The sequence below is a fragment of the Dromaius novaehollandiae genome, chromosome 18 (assembly GCF_036370855.1).
Source record: "Dromaius novaehollandiae isolate bDroNov1 chromosome 18, bDroNov1.hap1, whole genome shotgun sequence".
Taxonomy (NCBI): Eukaryota; Metazoa; Chordata; class Aves; order Casuariiformes; family Dromaiidae; genus Dromaius; species Dromaius novaehollandiae.
The window spans coordinates 6,956,448-6,977,463 of record NC_088115.1 but is presented as its reverse complement, the minus strand read 5'-3'; the positions used below and the strand labels follow the sequence as shown (position 1 = coordinate 6,977,463).

At 40.4% G+C, this 21,016-nt stretch overlaps 1 protein-coding gene across 1 annotated transcript in view; it reads left to right on the top strand.

The window, feature by feature from the left end:
• The window catches only part of GLP2R (glucagon like peptide 2 receptor), a 43,113-nt gene extending 35,418 nt beyond the window's left edge, over positions 1-7,695 (top strand). The window contains exons 12-13 of the mRNA XM_026113211.2: positions 3,474-3,515; positions 7,105-7,695. Of these exons, the coding sequence (XP_025968996.1) occupies positions 3,474-3,515; positions 7,105-7,440 (378 nt within the window). The 3' untranslated portion in view covers positions 7,441-7,695. The remainder of the gene's footprint in view (positions 1-3,473; positions 3,516-7,104) is intronic.
• The last annotated feature ends 13,321 nt before the right edge of the window (positions 7,696-21,016 follow it).

Below are 21,016 nucleotides of genomic sequence, written 5' to 3'. Positions count from 1 at the left end.
TAACATGCCTATGAGAATATCACCTTCAGTCCAAGGCTGATAAGCCACCTTATCTCCCTGACCTGAATGAAAAATAAAGAATAATTGTAACCAATGTATCAACAGCTTTCAATCAAACTGCACTGGTTCCATGGGCCTGCAAATGCTCTTGGGGACTGATCTGTCTGTTTGCTTGTTCAGTCTAATCTGTGGGCAATTTCAGATAAACAAGGTTTTGGTGGTCTGTTCTCTGTCAGAAACTGGAGATTTAGAATCTGCTTTTTTCTTCTTTTTCCTCTATGAAAGTAGTACAGTTTCACAGAATCAGAAAGCCATTGGTAGGAAGGGACCTCTAGGAGTCTCTACCACAACATCCCACTCAAACAGGACTGTACCTACCACTAGATCAGGTCAGGCATGACTTTGTCTACATGAGTCTTGGAAATCTCTGAGCATGGTGAGTCCACAACCTCTCTGCATGACCTGTTATAGTTCTGCACTACACTCCAGGTGAAAAAGCTTCTCCTGGTATCTGGTAAGCCCTTGCCAGGCCACAGCTTGTGGCTCTTGTCCCTTAGCACTGCCACAGAGAGTTGGTGCCATCATTTTGTAGCTGACCTTTAAATAGGTGTAGGATGCTATTAAATTTTTCACCCACTCTTAGCTTCCTTTCCACTAGATTAAACAAGCCCAGCTCCATCAGTGTCTCCTTACAGGGCAAGTACTCTAGGCCACTGATTATTTTGGTAGACCTTTGTGGGATCCTCGTTAGTCTCACAGTAGTCCTGTCTTTTCCCAGTAATTATTTTCTCAGGGGTGAGAAGCAGCTTCAGAATGCAGGACTGCCTTCTGCATTGCTGTTTTATATATGCCTTCTTTGTCTATCTCAGTTCTTCATGGAAGGAGTTATGTAGAAACCAGCAATCCCATTTGCATTTCTTGCTGTAGTATTTAAGCAAATGATGTTCTGATCTGTGAAGATGCTGCTGCCCAGTAACCCAGCAGTCCCACTTAGGGATCAGAATCTGACTCTTCTGCTTTCCAAGACATCCTTCTGAACATTGCAGAAACATCTCACCCGGAAGATTCCCTAACAGTGGATAACAAGAACTGAAATGAGTATGTTTAGCTGTTACTATGCTACATTAGTGTGTTAGTAGGTATTAAGAATGTAGGGTAATTAATCAAATCGTGGTTCATTACTTGGCAATAATATGATTGTTGTGCAGAGTCTGGTGAACACTGAACACGAGAGATGTGTTTACAAGTGTTTGCTTAGTGGAAATAAGAATTTAAATTAGTAAGTGCTTTTCCAACATAAACAGATAAGTCATTGCTCATTTGATGTTGTGACTCTAAACTTTTTTGAATTATTATTCTAAATTAATGTGTTTGACTGTTCCTTGAATGTCTGATAACTTAACATTCCATGTTTACCCTCCCCAAACCAATCGAATGAAATTCCAACATCTTTTTTTCCTTTTTTGTCTTCTGAATTATCACTCATATGTGATAGTCGGCATCACTTGTTTGAATGCTTTAGGTCTAAAAAAAGGGAAAAAATATCATAAAAAAAGTACTGTTGGCAATATAAAGTTCTCCTTCAAAGCCGTGTCATGAGTTTGTGGGCCCTACACATCATGGGTTTGTGGGCCCTACATGGCCTGTCTTAGAACAAATTTTCTTTATTATTTTCATATGTTTGAAAGTGAGAATCAGGCATCTGTTCTGATTGGTTCTAGTATCTGTTTCGGACAAGATGTCTGTGACCCCTGAGTCTTTCCTGGGTCTGCACACCAGCTAAGATCAAGCAGCTTCAACTGAATACTCTTACAGTTTCAGAGCTTTACCTTCTAGTTTGTAGTTGTCACTGGTGGTTTTTTTACCAGCTTTCTCTACCAACACATTTTTTTCTTTAATGGTAATGCTAGAAATTGTACATCTTTTTTTCAGTTGTGATTGCTTTTAGTTAAGAGTCTATAATTACACCTTTATGAAATGTTAACTTGAAGGTCTGCTTTGAAATGTCACCTGGCAACTTTGGTGTTTATCATTGCTGAAGCTCAGTACAGGCTCCTTCTTTGTCAATTGCTTGACATTTTTTCTAACTGTTGTGACAGAAGCATACATTAAATACCATAAATTAGCAGTTTCAAACATCACACAGAATAAATTTCCCTATGGATTTACCTATCATTTTCTTGAATTGAAGATATCCCTTGTATTCTCCTGGCACCTACCTTTAAAAAAAAAAAAAATACTCGCGTACAGGCTGTATTTAAACCATTGAACTTGTATTTATCCATTAGAGACTCTCTCCATAGTTTTGGTGTCTCCTATAACTACTACTCCAGAATTTATACCCATGTCAATATATCATTATAAACTCTAATGCCCACAATAATTAGTAATATTTCTTACATCTTTCTGTGAAACAATTCAGAAGAATAAATTAATGGGTACATCAGTGGTAAATGTAGAGGTAGAATTCCAGGTTCTAAATGCTACAGGTTAACACTAGATAAAATAGAGAAATACTGAAGCTGCTGCCTACCTGAATTCCTTTTTAATCCTTTGTCTAAGAAAAACAGAAAGAGTTCCAGAAAAGTGTGAGTGTGAAAACAGTTCAATGATGTCAACATTATTTCATCTGATTATGACACCTTTTCCCTGTGATATGAACATTGCCTTGAGATTGATATTCTACAGTATTTAGTCTCTTCATCAGACCCTGTGTCTTAGATGTGTTTAGACATCTCCAAGGAAACGCATTTCCTGAAGCAACTGCAATAAATTTGTGAATCTGTGGCAGACTGTTAGGTTGAGATGTACATATTTAAGCTGTTTTGGTTTGAGATCAAACACAGAAAGGAGAAAAATGGGAAGGGTAATGTTTGTGTTGGCTTAAAACGTTTTATTCCTAGGTTTTCAAACCCTTTTTGTTTTTACCCTGTGTTTGTTTAAATCAATTTAAAAGGAGAAATGACATTTCAAAAAAGTCAGAACACCTTTTATAGAGGCTCAAAAATAAATCAACTTTTTTTAAAATTACTAAAATGACATTCCTTTGGGTAGTTGCATCCTCAAATTCAAACAAAAGCATGACTAATATCATAACCCAAGCTGCATTTTTGGATGTTTTACCAGATCTAGAAATAGCAACATTTGCTGTGCAACAGAGGTTGTTCGAAAAAATGTTTATGTAGTAGCAAAATAAAGATTAAGTGGGTTGGATAGTCTCCATTCTTCAGCATCTGCACCAAAATACCTGCAAATGTGCCCCACATTTGCTAAGGCAACATACAAAAACAAGCTGATCGGTACTTCAGCAACTGGTGAAGACAGCGAATTAGTTTCCTCTTTGAAAATTAAGGAAGCAATGCTTTTCTTATATTTATGGTTTTAATATTAATGTGATCTTTAAATTAAGACTTCAGAAATAGGTATTTCCTGTACGAGCTAACATTCTTCCTTGTCTTCTCTTTCTCTTACAGGGTTTCTTCGTAGCAATTTTATATTGCTTTGCTAATGGAGAGGTAAGAGACTCAATGAGAAAAGTTTTTATTTGATTAGTGAAATATATTAGTGACACCAAACATGATGAAAATGCCAGCTAGAACTGGTCATTTGAGAGCATACCTGCATTCTTTTAAACTTATGTAATTGTTTTGTACGAAGAGCGCAGCAAGATCCATCTCCTACAGGTCAGGATATCCTGGGGTGTATAATACCCATATAGGCTTATGCTCAGCCACCTAAATACAACTTTTTTATCAGATGGAATCCCAGACTTCATGTCTGGCCTGTTGTCTGTACTCCCCTTATACTCAGTGGGAAGAAAAGGGCACTTCCAGAGGGTGGCACATCAATCTAGATCTACCTACTGCTTCTATGGGTAGGATTGTGGTTTTAATTACTTTGGTGTAACTTCCTCAGAGTAATTGTTTTGCCTTCAGCAATAGCAGGTCTGCAATACTCTTCTAGACTGACATCTGAAGGCTAGAAGAGATAACCCAAAGCATCTCAGACAGCACTATGTGCCTGTGTGTATGTACCTGAATCACATTCGCCATAAATGCCTGTAATACAGTGTGTGTGCATCTAAGCTAGCCGCTTGAGGTCCTGTTCAGTTAATAGTGGAGCCCAGAGTGATTTTAAGAAATGATTCATCTTATTCTGGTACCAGCCACCATCAAACTTTGATATTGACTTCCTTTTTGAAGTAGCCTGAAATTTCTGGATAATAATAATATGTGTAAAAACAAGGTGCCATCATTCTTTTCCAGTCTAATCATACATGCATAGAGCTGCCCAGGAAACAGCAATACAGTGCTTCCTCTCTGATTGTTTTTATTTTATTTTAAACAAAAGAGGATTGTGGCGTAAAGTCAGTTTTGATGGGTCTCCAAACAGAAAGATGTTCTTGCAGAGAAAGAAGGATGGGTTTTTAGTTTCAGTTTTTTACAGTTTTTCCCTCTAAAGGTTTCCTTCTTTTCCCAAATAAAAAACTACTTATTGACAAAGCTTATTAAACTTAATCTAAGATTTGAAGAAGACAAGTTAGAACATTTGGAAATGGTGAAAAAGCAGATATTCTAATGTTGGGATTAATCACAGCTCCCTGCTTTCAGTTGAACTTCAAGTTTTAAAATGAAACCGAATATCTATTGAAACAACTGAACATCTATGAGACAACTGCCTAAATTCAACATGCACCTCTCCATGTGAACCGGGTATGTCAGTGCCCATTAAGGCTAATGGAAATGTAATTAATGTAGTCAGTGGAAAGGAAAGGACAATGCAGTAGACTCAACATAGCTGTCCGTCTTAAGGTTATTTAGATTAGTCTCTCATCTCCAGGGACAGTTCAGAAACAAAAATCTGGTGCAACTCTAAAAAATTAGCATTTAAGGACACAAAAGGAAGAATTATGAATCTTTCTTGGGTAGATTAATACAGCTGATCACCTTTCATCCATTTCAAGACAGGTACCAATACCTGACATCACCTGTTGGAAGCTAATTTAACTCTTTTAACACTGTTCTTCAGGCAAGCCTGTGACTGCAGTGTAGACATCCTCTATGTGCAGATAGAGGAGACAATGGGATCAGAAAGCATACATGACAGAGAACAATAAAGAAATAAAATACAAGAAATATTAAATCAAAGGTAACATTGATGATTTTCTTCCATTCATCTGGAAAAATTGGAAAAGGGGTCAATGAAAGGTGATTTTCTACCTTCATATTTGGAAGATAGAAATCCTAGCCAGGTACTGAGTATTTCAGTGTCATACTTCACACAGTGAAGGTATTCATTAAATGTTTATTAAATTGTCTGGAAAATGTTTATAAATAAGACTTATTTTTATTTGAATTGTTCTTAGAAACAGTTATGGGATTCTTCTCTGTGCTTACAAAAACTGAGAATGCAGCCTGACCTAAAAAAAAAATCAAAGTTTAACAATCAAGTTCTTAAAACATGAGCTTGTGCAATTTCAGGCTTTACAAAAATGTTGGAAATAGGTTTTTGAACAAGCGCAAAACAACCAATTTTTGACTGATCCCATTTTCAGAAACTGCTAAAGTTTTGGCTCAAAGTCTTTAAAAAAGGAAAGGTATTCCTTGAGACAGAGCCAGGTGCATGGAAAGTTTCACTGCAAACACTTGAATATAGCAATGTTAACAGCAGCTGAGAATAGCCATTTGAAACTGAAAAGATATTTCTGAAATATGGGAAATTAAACATAATATTTGTATCACAGACTAGAGAAGTGCAAAATCACCCTTGGAAACCAGAAACTACCAGGGCAAACTCTGCTAAGACCCTTGCATACATTTATATTTATAGTTAGTCATAGACAGATAGCTACATAGACAGACAGATAAATAGATAGTACGTATTTATATTTATAATTACATTATGAAATTCTTTTCCCAATAGCTTCCCACTTCTCCTCTAAGAACTTGAGTGAAAAAACATAATAATAATATTTTTTTAATGCATGTTCTATGTAAATCCACTAGTTTTCCAATAAACAGAGCTTCTGTTACATACAGAAGCCTCCCTGTTCCCTGCAGCAAGGTTTAGCCCCTGTCTGTGCACATTCACAGTGCAGATCTTCACTACTTGCAATAAGCAGACACTTACTGTATATCAGTAATATTCAACATCCTGGCACAGCCAGCTGACAAAATACATAATACACATGTACAGAAATACTTCACTAACAAATACATGAATTTGGACCCCTTCTTCTTAAAGGCACCAGGGAAACAAATGAGACGGGCGCTGTATTAGAGGCAGGGCATTAACTCCTAATATTTAACAAAGAAACCTAAGGCAATTACTTAACGACTTAAATGAAACAAGAGAACTGGCAGCTGCCTGCAGTACTGGAGTAATTCTCTAACATTTATGAACAACAGAGATTTACTAATATCTCTCATCAGCAGTTAAAAGTTGCTCTTTTGGCCTTCTAGCTCCTTGTTCCACTGAGCTTTCTCAGGCCAAGGGGAATATTGCTCCTGTTCAAAGCAAGGGCAAGTCCTGTTCCTTTGTGCTGGCTCCAGAGCCTGCCCTCCGTCTGCAGTGCTGACCCTGGGGCCACGCACGTAGCAGGCTACTCAGTGCTGCAGATTACAGGCAGGCTGCCAAATAAAAAGCTTTAACAAAACAAACCAGATATCCAAGCATAACACTCAGGCAAAGCAGAACGGCCCTCGCTTCCCCAGCCCGTCGGCTTTCCTCCTCCTCACTTCATCAGGCTATAAACATTGAAGTTCATGAAGAACTTGAGCTCTTCCAAAACCTCAACATTATGATCGCAGTATATAAAATTACAGACAGTAAGGGGCTACAAATGGCTTTACTACCTTATAGTGAAAAGGGGGGGGGGGGGGGGGGCTATGGGACCAGCTTCCAAGGGCTGACTTGGGGCAAACAAGCCTTCTGTTTCTATCCTACAAGGAACTCAGCAGTTGTGACATGCACCACAAGGGTCGGGAAGCTCAGCACCTCCACAATCCTACTCATTTTGTAACTAGCATTTGGATAAACAGACTGCAGGGTGGTCAGCTGAGCTGGCTGAATGACCGTGGACCAACTATTTCTTTGTTCTCACAGGTGAAAGCAGAACTCCAAAAGCAATGGTCCCGTTTCCTGCTGGCAGATCCCTTTGGCTGTAAGCTCTGCTTCCTTGGAGAAAACATCAAATACCTTAGGAAATGTCCACAGAAACAGAAAACACAGCACCTTGGCAGCAACATCTTGTGCCAGAAAGTAATTGAGCCCTGGAATGGGCACCTCCAGCAGGCATTGGTGAAGAACAGGAGAGAGAACTGCCCAGGGTTAGGCTGTGCTCTGCCATCTTGTCCACGAGCAAGCATATCAGACAGCAGTGAAGAAGTCACTACTGGAGAGACAACGGAGGAAGTCTTTGAAGAAAGTGAATGTTCTTAACCTGTGATGGCCAGGAGGAGAGAGGTTTGCTGGGTTGAAGAATCCTTTGAGTTGACCAGTCTAGAAGATAACTGATGCTGAAGGGGACGTATGCAGTGAGGCAGGATGTAATGTGGACATGAATAGGACTCTGGATACACACATTTTTGTCCCAGTAGCTTCATCCACACAGGTCCACCATTCTATTCATATAATAAAGTTGTGTGTTTGTTTATTTTGCAGCTTGATTTCACAAATAAAGATATGAGACTAGAAGACTCATTTCGTATAGAATTTTCTCAGTGTTAAGAATTTAATACAGGATGGATATTTAAATAAAATATTACTAAAATTTGAATAATTGATTAATTTAAAAATATATCTGAAGTTTTTAAAGAGAACTTTCTTTTATGAGAATGCATGCTTTGCTTACATACCATTTTACTCTATCACTCCATTTACTTCTTCATAACCCTTTAGCAACACTAGATACTATCTGCTGACAGTGTCTTATCCAATTTAAAAAAGACTGAGTTCCTCTAGAAGGCTTTAAGTGCATTTTATTTGACTGCTAGAAATGTGAAAATTTTAAGAATTTTATTATTTCTCAGTAAAATAGTTTACTTTTTAATTGCATGTTAAAATATTTCTAGTGGTAAAGGAAATAGTTTTCAGTTCTGTGAGCAGCAGTCCCTGCTGAGCTGTGTTTTCTCCTCTCTATTATGTGTATAACCTTTTGACCTCTTTCAGTTTATAAAAATCAATTTTTTCCTATAAGCAGACCCAGGAGGCCTGGTGAGAACAATCATTACATGGATCCATTCAGAAGGCATGTTTGTAAGTAGACAGATCATCAACTTTCATCATCAAAATATAGCATTATTTATTGTGTCACTAAAGCACAGAAGTTGTTAAATATGGATGACCACACACACAATGTATCTTTACAACAGTATTACAAACTCTTCATATCTAAATAAAATATTAAACTGTCTAGAAGATGGCAACTGATTCAACAATTCAAACACGTTAAGAGAGTCAGCTGTTTTCCTCCTAGGGAGGAGAAGCTATGCAGTAAGGTACCTTCCTGGGATCCACCTCCAGTCCTTCGTGGAGTCCCAGGTCTGCTGGAGGCACATTGCAGCCAGAGAAGCTGATAAGAGGAGCTGCAGCACATACCTGGGCCCGAAGACAGAAGTCAGACCACTTCCAGGGTTTCTACGAGATCATGGACTAGAGAGACAAAAAATAGTTGGGAATTACCTTAGAAGAAAAGACAAGAAATATATTCTTGTTCTGATGAAATAAAGAGGTGAAGGAGACAGATTGACCTATAGTGATACTTGTTCATGAGTAACATTTTCTGTGAATTACTTACTCAATTTGCACACAGATTAATTGTCAGACAACATAAATTTTGTCTATAATATTACTATGGATTTTTCTCTTTATCCATTAACTGATTAACATTCCTCTACAAATCTCCACCACTTTCACCTTATCAGAAAGACTGATGTGATCTAAAGGCTTCTTCCCTCTTAATGGTAGTGGCCAGGCTCCCGTGGTCCTGGCAGTTTGGGCTCTGCTGAGGCAATTCATTAAGTAAAGCAAGATGGTATATTCATGCTCTAGGCATCAGAGACAATGTATGCTGAAGACTGAGTCACAAAGTTTGGAAGTGGTCTTTCTGAAGGATTTTGTTCTCCATCAGAACTTGTAAGACCAAAAGTTGAATCTCAAGCCCAAAATAGCTTGTGGGTTTCATCTGACCTATCCTATTAGGTGTAGCATGATGACTGGTCTGAGTTATATGAATAAGGTTTATTTAATCTAAATATTCTGTTGTGAGGCATGCTATCAATTTTTATGTTTTCCTACATATAAAACACAATCTTCCAGACAGAAAGTCTCCTTTAATGCTCTGAGATGTCAACTACATAATAATTATAAATGTTCTTCTTCATTTAAATAGATTTCTTGTATTAAGAAACATATGTGCTTCAAGGGCTCAGAGAGCGAACCCTCTTGCTTATCTTGGTAAGGAGAGCCCTCTGTCAGCTGTGCCTGGGAACTGATGATACTGGTTTGTACTTTTTACAATACTGAATAAATTGAGATGTGCCCATTCTAGCATGCTTGATGTGTTCACTTCCTGAAACACCAAATAGAAGTGAAATGAAGAAGTCTCCCATGTGCCGCCTCATTATATCTTATGAAAAAGCTAGGATTGGCAGGGTTGAACGCCTGGGAAAAAAAAACAGCATTAATATTGTGTTTTATTCCAGTACAAACATGAGTTAATATAAAAAACACTTATTACTAAAGGGAGAAAATACAATTTTAATAGAATAGATAAAGCATCATGTGATAGCTTGTTCTTAAACTACAGTTATAACAGTATTATTAACCCTCTTTCTTCAGGATGTCGAGGCTGGGACAGGATAGCAAGGTCCACCTTAGCTGCTGGCCAAGCTCTGACAGGGTTGCAAAATGGTCTCCCTACAGCTCCAGGCTCAAGCACAGGAGATCACAGACCTGCACCTCTGAGTCCATATGAATGAACGAGTTCCCAGCCTTCCAAATAACTGTCCCTGAAACCAAAGTTGGAGAGAGTGAAGCCCTACCAGAAAAATATGCCTTCCTCAGCAGTCTTGATTTTTGTGAGTGCTCAGTCCTAACTGGAGATTTTAAGATGATCCTGGGTGTGGGGGACAGCAGCAGGACAGAGAAATGCCAAACCATGACATGCATCCTCAGGAGCCTGTAGCTCACAACTGTCTGGGCATAGCTGATGTCAGCTTCTTCATGTGCATGGTGGAAGCAGATCAAACTACTTTCAGCTTGATTACATCTGTGTTTTGCAACCTGCTGTCTTTTGGTCCACTCCTCAGCACTTCTGCAGACACTGCCAAGCAGCAAGTCCTGGGCTGTTTAACCCTCTCCCAGTGTCTACTCTCTTTCGTTTGGTACCCAAGTCCACCTGGAACTCTGATTTTCACAGTATGCATTTTAAAACCCTGTTTGATTGTTCTGCATGTTACTGATGAAATTCTGCATTCTACAGCATATCTTCAGATCTTCAGAGGCTGTGTTTATACTGTGTTTGAGAGCTGAGCTTGTTCCAATTCACATTTGCAAGGCCAAGTGGTCCCTGAGCCCCTTGCACCTACCATGCCTGAAGGCTGGAGTTTGTCTGGATCAGTTCCTCACAGTGACACGGCCTCTCTGTATGGAAGACCAGTCTAGTGCCAGAAAAATGGCACAATTTGCAGGAAGTTTGGACCTGGAGGTTTGGCGCTGACTTCACATGAATTATACCCATAACCACATGTGCCATATTAACAGTAGAGGAGACAATAGCTGATGAAGTGCTTCTGGCTTCTTGCTTCCTTTTGTTTTCACACTTCAACTTGCTGCCTCCTCTCCTCCTATGCGTTTAAGAACCAGTACAGTCTGCCCTACTGCAAAGCCCTACCTTCAGGCAGAAATTGCAGCTTAGCAAAGAGGGTAGTGAACATACCACATAGCAGGACAAAAGAAAGCAAGAAAAAATTGCTCCAGGTCTGTCTTCAGCTTTTCCCTGCCTCCCATCTCTACAACCCCACCTCTGGCAGGCAGCCAGCGCTTAAGGGTCAGAGGAGGCACGTGGTGTTTCTGCTTAGCGCTGCCAGTGTGTGGTTTAAGCTCATTCAAGTTTTAATTTCATGGACACAATGAGCAGATGATTGGAAGTCAGGATGTTTAGATTTGTGTTTAATGATTTCTAGCTTGCTGGGTAACTTTGGAAAAGTTAGGTCAGCTCCCTGCACTTCAGCTTCACGTTTGTTAAACAAAGATGATGGTAATGACTGCCTGTTCAAACACTACAGAAGAGCAAGGTGACAGGTTTGTCACTAGTATTTATTGTTTAGTTAAACAATATCAAAAACTCAGACAAGAATTATAAAAGTCCAAAGACAACCTAAAATATAACACTTTCATTTTTAAAACTTTGTTTTAAATCTTTTATTTCCAGACCAATCCTCTTCATTGGGGTAGCTGATGCATTTGTACTGTCATCCTTCCGGTAGCATCCTTAAAGACTGGAAAGGGAAGGTAGGCTGCTAATGAGTCAGGGTCATCACCTGTGGGCAGCAATAAGGCAGCAGGAAGGACAGAGACACAAGTCTTGTTTTTTGCCTCTGGAGGTCTTATGAACATTAAACTCTTAAACTTCGGGGATTTGGGGGGACGGACAAAAATCAGAGCAGTGTCTCTGCTGTTCTGTTGGTGGCTGCATGCTCCAAACACAGCAAAGCAGGAGCCTTAGCTCTGTTCCCTAAAATAATTGCATACAATAAGAAGGAAAACTGGAGAGTTGTATAGCCTAAACGATTTTTCCGACATCTGAGTGTCACTGAACTCAAAATCTCACAAAAGAAAAAATGCAAGAGAGTAATTCTGCCTTAATTCTGTTCTTAGTCAAAAAGTTAAATTGCATTGTGAGTGTGTGAAACTTGCACAGCAGGAGATTCTGCTTCCTTATCCCCCTGCCTACAACCTAAGATGTCAGATGTTAACCTCTAAGTATGAAATTTTTTGGATTTCCATGTTCTCCCAGCCCCTGTCAACATCTCATTCACCTGCACTGAGCAATGCCACAGAGCTGCAGCCAGGACTGCACTTGGAGGGCACATGGCCTTAACTGCAGCTGATCCTGGCATCACCGATTAGCATGCTGGCAAGTGGCTGCTCCGCATGTTTGGGACACTCCAGTGAAACCTTTGTCAATCTTTTGGGGAAAAGGTGTAGAGGACTGCCACACCTCAACAACATTTGTTGTTGCCTTGTGGCATGACTCAGTTGTACGATTGCAGCTGAGGAGTTCTCCCCTACTCTCCTGGAGTGCTCCTGGCTTTTTTTATTTCTTCATGGCTGTGCTAAGAGGAAACTTGTGCGTGAGAAGGGTGCGCCATGCTCTGAAACCCAGTTGGGTGAAGGCGTCTCCTATGCCATGCTGTGAGTTTAGATCTGCTCAAACACATCCCTGTGCCAAATGACTGAAATCTGTTGCCTGGCTCCAGGACGCCTCAATATAGGAAAGCTGTGCATGATCCTGCAGAGGCGTGCAGGCTTCTGCACAGCCTGGAGCATCACAGAATGGTTGAGCTTGGAAGGGACATCTGCAGATTTTTGTGACCCCCCCCCTCCTCACCTATCCTCACGTAGTGATATGGGCATAGAAAGGAAGGGTATGGTGTCCAGACTTCTCTGTATTAATGTGATGGTGAACTATGCAAGGGATGGCCTAATGAGAGACCAAGAGAATGAAAGGAGGTAGGGAATGAACCACTATTAAAATGAAGAATTGAAGCTGTCTGGGCAGAAGAAACTGTACAAAGAGGGAGAGCCCATGAAGGCTGAAAGAGGAAAATAGGGATACACTAGACAGGAGAGACCAAATGCAAGACTGTGAGTATCAGAGAGAAAGCCACAAAAGACCAGGAACAGTTGTGATCAAGAAACAGGCAGTCAGCAGCTTCCAGTCAGAAAAGAAAACCAGTACAGAGCAAAGATGAAGTCCAGATAAAATCCTTGGAGCAGAGAGAGGTCCAGATGTGAGCAGGAGGTAAGAAGATTCTGATATTGGTAAACATTATTATGTTTGAGCTTGCGCCTGGAAGGAAGACAAGGCTGGATCTCCATCTGGAGAAGAATGTAGTTTCTTGCATGAAGCAGGTTTTATTTTGGGGAGTTGGGTTTTTTTTTTTTTTTTTTTTTTTTTTTTGGTAGATATGTGGCAGGTATGGGGGACAGGAGTGTATATGTTCCAGGGAGATGAACCCAAACAAAATGAACAGTTTTGAGGACAGGGCTGAGGGTCCTAAAGAAAAGGTGAAGACATGATTGCCTGTGGTTAGGTGGAATGATGACTTTGCTGGGTGAGCAACACTAGATGCTATTCAGTCATCTGTCATTTCCTAGAAGTTTGTCCAGCCACGCACCCTGTATATTGTTTCCTGGGTGTGGTGGGCTGCATGCTTACAACCAGCTGTGCTGATCTAATTTCCATAGCTATGTTGAGTCATCAAAGGAAGACAAGAACTTTGGCAAAGGTTGAGCAAGGAATACAGTAGGATGGCTATTGCCACTGTGTTCAGGTAAACCAACACTGAGGCAGCTTGAATCCTTCAGAGTCCATGGAAGTGAAGTGTGGGTGTGATGAGTACAAAATGTGAAGACCAAAAGCAGGAGAGGGAACATCAATGCAATGAGAGCACTTATTCAGACAAGACCATCCCTGTGCTGGAGCCATTGCCTACAGTCAACACTTTGGTGGTTTCTTCTCTGGTCGCTTCACACATGGCTGGTGGAGAGGATTTCCTACCTTGCTTCCATATTGCAAACATCACACCTTTACTGCTAGTCTGTGCCAAAGTTGTTCTCTAAGCCTTCTTTCTTGTAACATATCCATAGAGGTTATACTTGTTTTATGTTTAGAAGATAATTGAGTTTTCTTCAAATCTCAGTGTAATTGTTTTAGATAATAGCATCTATAATCATTTCAGAACAATTTCTATGCCAGCAATTCAAGGACATCAGATCAAATTTTCCTGTAGTTGTTAACTGAAGTTCCCATTAACTCTAGGGTAAGGAATTACAAAACATAGGAACTGTCAGGAGAAAAATAACCCCAAAATAGTATTAGGTGTTTTTAGGAAAGAACTAGACACCTCAAATTATTTATGAGTTGACATTCATCTTAAATACCTTGTGTAGTTCTGGACTTTCCACCTAGAGACAGGCACAGAGGAGTAGGATAAGGAATGGCTTTTGGGACCAGAACTGCTCACCCTGGAAAACAAATGAGTGGGGCAGGAGGGAAGGAATATGATAGCAATCTATCAGATCATGGGTGCAATACAGAAAGCAAGTAGCTGTCTCTTCTAGTACTAGAACAACTTAAGCTGGGTAGGTGCAGCCTAATAGCAAGTGGGATTTCATATAGTAGTACATCACTATACGAAAATCACTGTATCAGTTCATCAGCATCATACTGTGCAACTATTTTCTACAGAATGTTATGGCAAGTTTACATGAGCTTAGAAAGGAATTCATGGGAGGGAAAAAAAAAAAAATCTGTCAAGGGCTATTAAACACAAGACTGTCATTCCTGAGGAAGAGAGTCCCTGAACAAGGGTTACCAGAGGCTCAAAGGGTATTCTACAGCAGTATCATGAAGCAAGTAATGAGTTTGTTTCAGCAATAGAGAAAACTGAGGAAAAGCACAGAGCAAGTGCAATCAAAGGTGTGGGCTGCACACATTCCTTCAAGATGTGTAAGCACCACAGCCATGAGGCAGTTAATTATACTACAAAATATACAGTTGTAACACATTTCATGCTTTGTTTGCTAAAATCTGCAGGCATCTTCATGACAACGTGAGCTAACAGGAAAGAATCCTGAGAAATGTCAGGAGTGTTAGAAATGCTAGCAGTACTACTCTCTGCTCCCACATTTTTACCTTAACCACAGCATCATCTTTCTCCTTTTTTTTTTTTTTTCTCCTACCACAAGCACCCTTTCTCCTTTTTGTTCCCTTTAAATAGATTTGCCATAAAGTGAAAAGACAGTAAGAAGAGCTCCTGAAGCTTGAATCTCTGAGTAGAGAATGATGAATGTCACCACATTGGCAAGGTCAGCTTAAATGAATATAAACAGCTAAAATAAAAGGAGTTCTAGTCTCTTTAGACAAACAGAGGCAAATCATATATTGTTAAAGCATTTGCTAAGTGTACAAAAAGTTTAGCTTTGTAAATAAAAAAATTGTAATTTATGCTGTAGCTGCAGGAGCCTAAGCGTTTGGTTTTCTGCTTTATACAACAGGAAGTGAAGTAAAATTGGAGTTAGAAGTTCTTATCCTCTACCTTCAGGGACTTGTGAAAAAACAGCGCAAACAGAGCATGAGGCAGTAGCCGGTGAGGCTGGACTGTTTGTCCCTACAATAAATACTTCACTAGTGAATGTTTGTAATTTTTTTTCATTTGTATAAGGACAGAGACAGTAATTTAGACAAGCAAGATTTTTCACATTTCCAAGAAATGTGAAATCAATATTTTTGTGGTTTGACTCAGGATAGAAGATCCTGACTGCCAAAACTTCACTTCTTTGTGAGGTCAGATTCAATGTAAGGCATGCAAACAGCCCTCCTTGGGCCATTTTGTCTTGACCATTAGTTCTGATGAACACAGGAATTGCCATTGTGTTCAGTGAAACCATGTGGGCAAAAAGGTAGTTGGCACCTGTGTAGCAAACCAGGAAAGATTCATAGAACAAAATTTAAACTGACTGTAGCAACTCTGCACATACTTTGCGTTTAAAGACCTCATGGAGGACATATGTCACAATAACCCTGTGAGATTTCCACAAACATTTTCAGCCCATTTTGCTTGTAGAGTAAGGCCAGATTTAACTTTTTTCATTTGACTCAGAGCAGTAGTAATGACCTCTTCTATTCAACAGTCCCGTGAGAATCCTTACAAGAACAGTGCAAATCATTTGGAGTATTTCTGGCCTTCTACCACCTGGTGTGTTTCTCCATCTGTCCTAAGTTACAGGGTAGAATCATCTCTTCTTGTGTTTGTACAGTGACCAGCACAGATGGATGGAGACAGGACAAACAAGTTATCATCTCTTAGGGTCTTGAGGGCACTAGCAGGCCTTAATTGCCCTAACCAGCCTCACATGGGGCCTCCACCCACATCCTCTGCCAATGGGTGCCAGGAGCTCCACCTAAATTCAGGCCTGGGCATCCAGTCCTTGTCTAAGCTATGCTGTAGGTGCTGCTATCTCCAGTCCTGTCTTCTGGATGGACCTTGGTCCTGTTGTAGCCTTGTCTCCTAGTCCTGGCTCTGGCTTCATCTCCCACTGCTCCTGATCGAATTCCTTAGATGCACCTTGGACCTGGTTCATGACCTCACCTTGTCTGAGGATGTTGATGGACCCCATTACTAGTGCCCTGCTCTTTCCACAATGTTCAGAGCCTGTGGGGCTGTGCCCTGCTGAGGGAGGGCACAGCCTGTGCTGTGATCATCCTTGGCTCATGGCTTGTTCCCTCCTCATGGAGTATGCCCTGCTTTTGCCATTTCCTGACACCATTATTCTTGATCGCACTTTTTTTTTTTAAACGGAAATATGACTGTTTATGATGGACACAGGTGAAGCATGAGAAGATATAAGAAGCAACTCCACTAGGGTGATCCCAGGGAAGAGGACTGTGCAGTAGAGGATTGTGCAGTTCCTTTCCTAACTTGGCATCCTGCATCCACCCGGTAGCATGCTTCCAAGATTGTAGATCTCAGTGGTATAAAGGTTCAGGACCATTTCTGCCCTTAGCTGGAAGTTATGCCCTACCCCTTGCTCAAGAAGCCTTGTGCTGCACCACCACTGCTCTGCCCTGTAACTACAATTAATTGCAAAGCCTTTCCCTGAAAAGATACTGCCCTGGCAAAGATTGCAATTGAGGGCCGAGCAGCAGTACTGCAGCTGGAAGTAGAGCATGTAATGAAGCTGCAAATGCGATGCTGTCCTTGGCCAATTGTATTGATTGTCAGGATCATATTCAAAGAAAAATCATGCAGCTAGATGTCACATGGACAGGTCCTATCACAGGACATGTCCTGTCACCTCCTCTTTCCTTTTCCCATTCCAAATCAGGATACATTGCAGGAGTGTAGACTCTTAAAATGAGCAAGGGTGAGCCAATTATGGCAATAAAGCAAAATTTAAAAAAATAGGCAACTACACATTTGTGGCTAAGATGGTTGTTTCCTATGCTGTTGGATCTGTGCCTGCACAGGATCCATCTCCAATCTTGATAACACATCTTGAAATTTTCAGTTGACACAGCTGCAGTTTTCTAAAGACATCCACCCTGAAGCCCTGCAAGGCAAAAAACATGAGGCACACTGACATCTGGTGTAAGATCCTGACATACACACTCCAAAAACTAAAACCCGCATTGTAAGAGGCAGCAATGGCTCTGACCTGTGAGGGAGGGTGAAAGGGCACCTGAAAATATTCCTGGGGTTTCTCAAGAGAAGAAAGTTGGTTGTAAAGAAATATACGTAGAAAAACTATACCAGACATAACACCACCCCCTGTATTAAAAAATAAACAAGTAGCGTCAGCTTCCTCTGTGTTCACGAGAACTTGCAGATTCATTTTCAGTGATACTTTTAGCAGATATTTTAGTTGTTCTAAATAGATTTAGTCACCTGGTTGGTAAGAGTGCTTGTTTCTGGCTTGGTGTTTATGACAAGTCTTTTAACTATGTTTCTGTCAAGTATCTAGGGTGTTTCTTGACTATAGCAAAAACAGGGCTGGAATGTGAAACATATCAGCTAGGATCATGTAATAAGTGCATGTAATTGTAATGAGATTTCACCATTTTCATCCTTGAGACAGACACAGAAGGATTTGAGTGGAGGTGCTGGGGTAGCGATTCCACGAGATGTCTTAACCACAGAATCTGAGCAAACTCTAGTGTATGAGGACCCTTGACCCATCTTTGAATCCTGTATTTTTTTGGTGCTCAGCATTCTGTCTCCAGTGGTGGAAAGCAATAAGCAGCCAGGGAAGAGTATATGACCGGGCACATGAGTAGTGCTGCTTCCCTCAAATACCTGCCTGTGTTTCATAAAGCTGCAGTTAAGAACTTTCTGCAACCAGAGGCAACATCACTGGATGCAGCAGTGTTTGGCAGGTACTATTTGAACAGTCTAATCCATTTTAAAATAATGCAAGCATCTGACATCTTCAGCATCCTACAGCATAAGATTCTGCAATTTAACTATGCAGTTTAAGAGCAATTACCATCTTTCACCTGTTTTGATATTCTTGTCAAATTTAAAAGCCTCTCGCAAGAGAGATTTGTGTTAAGAGCTTTCCTGGCTTGTTCAGACTTTGGGAAACCCACAGTTGCCATATATAAAAGAGAGAGGAAATACTGGCAGATCCTCTTTTGAAACCTGATACAGGCTGGGAAGAGAAATACAGTGCTCTTGGGAAAGGAAGGCTATATGCTCCTGGACTTAAAATAATTTAGAAGAAGCCATTTAAAACTAGCCCTTAGCTTCTTGCACTTATGCCCCTGTGCAAAACCCCAAAGTGGGGACCTAAAAGAGGTGTTCATTTGTACAGAACATGCCTTATGAAAAGCTTTTCTCTTACAAAGAGGAAACAGTTAATGAAATGTTCTGTGTAGCACTGTTAAATTTTATTAACCTATGGACTACTGGGCTTTGAATTAAAATCAAGTAGGAAAAACTGAAGTGAGTATACTGCCATATATTTCACTAGCAACTTAAGGGCATTTTCTTCAGAGGAAAAGCACAGGACTAGAGCAAGTCTCTTACTGGATGCTGCAAGGAAGGACACTCCCCAGAGTCCAGAGCTATGGAAGCACCATAAGGCTATGTTTTCTGTAGCTGAGTTGGATAGAGAAATGTTGATAAAAGATTAACCATGCTTTTATCCCAACAGGAGCAGTGTCGAGGCTCTAGGCGCTCTCAAGGCTTTGCTATTTGGGAACTGTAGAATGGTATGAACGAGCATATGGGAAAAAATGCCATTTTATAAGGTAGATGTACATCAATGTTTCATCTTAGGTGACAAAGGCATTGCTTTTGTTTCAAAAGGATCAGTTATTAATGGCTCTAAAATCCTCAGTTTACTCTGCAAGGCCTTCTAGGCTCATTGGTTTGTATTAAGCATCCACCTACAATGTACGATGGGTGCAGACAGACCCTGGCTGAAATAAAAAGAACCAAAAAGACAAAGTTTTCTTTAAATAGACCAATGAGGCTTTTATTTCAGGGAAATCATTGCAAAAAGTACATAACCAGATCCTTGAAACATGCTTTGAAATTAACCAGATGTGTCAGAAAAGTTGCATTTTTTTACAAGTTTTATGACTGTTCAAAATTAGTAATGAAAATATAGTCTCTACTCAGAAGTCGACACTTAACATCAACAGCATAGGAGAAATATGCAATGGCATCTGCAGGCAACCAAGCCATGGCCTAGTCCTGAAATATTCTCTGTAAAGCAATTCTGTCTAAAGTGCCTCATTCAGCATTCACTGACTATGTGCCTAAATAATTTGATTGCTAAATTCAGATGCCTCTGTCACAACAGTTATCCAGGCAGCATATCTCTAGGGAACGCTTCTAAAAACCTTCTCACACCGGCTAATGTAATGGCCAATAAAAGAGAAGACCTTTCCATAGAGGCTTCCTTGATATGAGTCTGGGTGGGTGCTATTTGAAACCAGCTCAGTTTGCATTTACTGCAATTTTCAGGACTGTCATGAACAAAACCTATGCTGGTTAAAGCATTTTCCTTTTACTAGCAGGGTGTCAACTCATCTTTTGCCCAGCTTCCTGTTGGGTCTTTTTCCTGCCAATAGGACCATCATCTCACAACCTTTTTTTTAAGTGACATGGAGATGGGGCTACATGTGTCATGTGTCATACCCATAACACACATCCAGAAACACACGCTACAGGATCTTTTAAGTCTATGTCAGACCTGAACCATTCTCCACAGTTTAAGCTTATCCAAAGCATTTTCTGAGCTGCACCCTCTTCCAACTCTGAACAGTCTGAAAGACTGTTTTTAAGTTGGGTTTATCGATTTCCAGTTCCCTTCTTTAAACAGTCCAACTTTTCAAAGCAGTCTGGATTTAAACACACATTTTAAACAAAAATTTAAACAATGACGTCCTGATGGCTGGGGAGGCTGCATCTTATCAGGACTCTCTAATAGTTTCAGCCCTGAAAAGTAAAGCAATAATTTACTGCAATGATCCAACTGTTTGCTTTGGAAAATGCTTATGGTTCCTGGGCAGGTAAACGCAGCTTGCTGGGCACCTCAGTAAGTGAAATGCGATGTTTCTGCTGCAGTTATTTATCATGTCAGCAGCGTTCTCATTTACCAGGACTCTTGCCATATATGACAAACCATATTATTCATTCTTGCTGTAAATGAAATCACAAGGTAATAAGGATACTGAGAAACAACTGTACCATGGTGTTCAGTGACCATGCGTATAGTGTCTCTGCAACATGCTCTAGGGAGGAATCCCTGTTCCTTGGGCCAACTGACCCTTGTCAGGTTTCTATTCAGGGCACCATGGACCTTAACAGAGGCCACATTTAGTGTTTTTAAGTGGCATTGCTCAGAACTGCACTCAAACAACTCATGCAAACTCACCCAACACATTCCACCTGGAGCCACATGGCCTCCCTATAAGCATAAAACAGTTTAACAATTCATTATGGTTCTTACAAATTAGTATTTCTTATTAACACTCATCAGCAGTCTATTGCACGTGTTCATTGACAGCATGAAGCTGCAGTTGTCTCAGTGCACAAAGGAGCAGGATGAAAGTGCGTGAGGGGCCAAGGCTTGTCAGGACAGACTTGCAGCACTGGTTTGCAGTGTGGGAACAAGACCTGTTGAGATCCTTTCCGTGCTGCATCTCATAGCAGTTCTTGGGACAATTTAACCACTGACTCACTCCCAAATTTTGCCTTCAAAGAGACTAAGCTATACC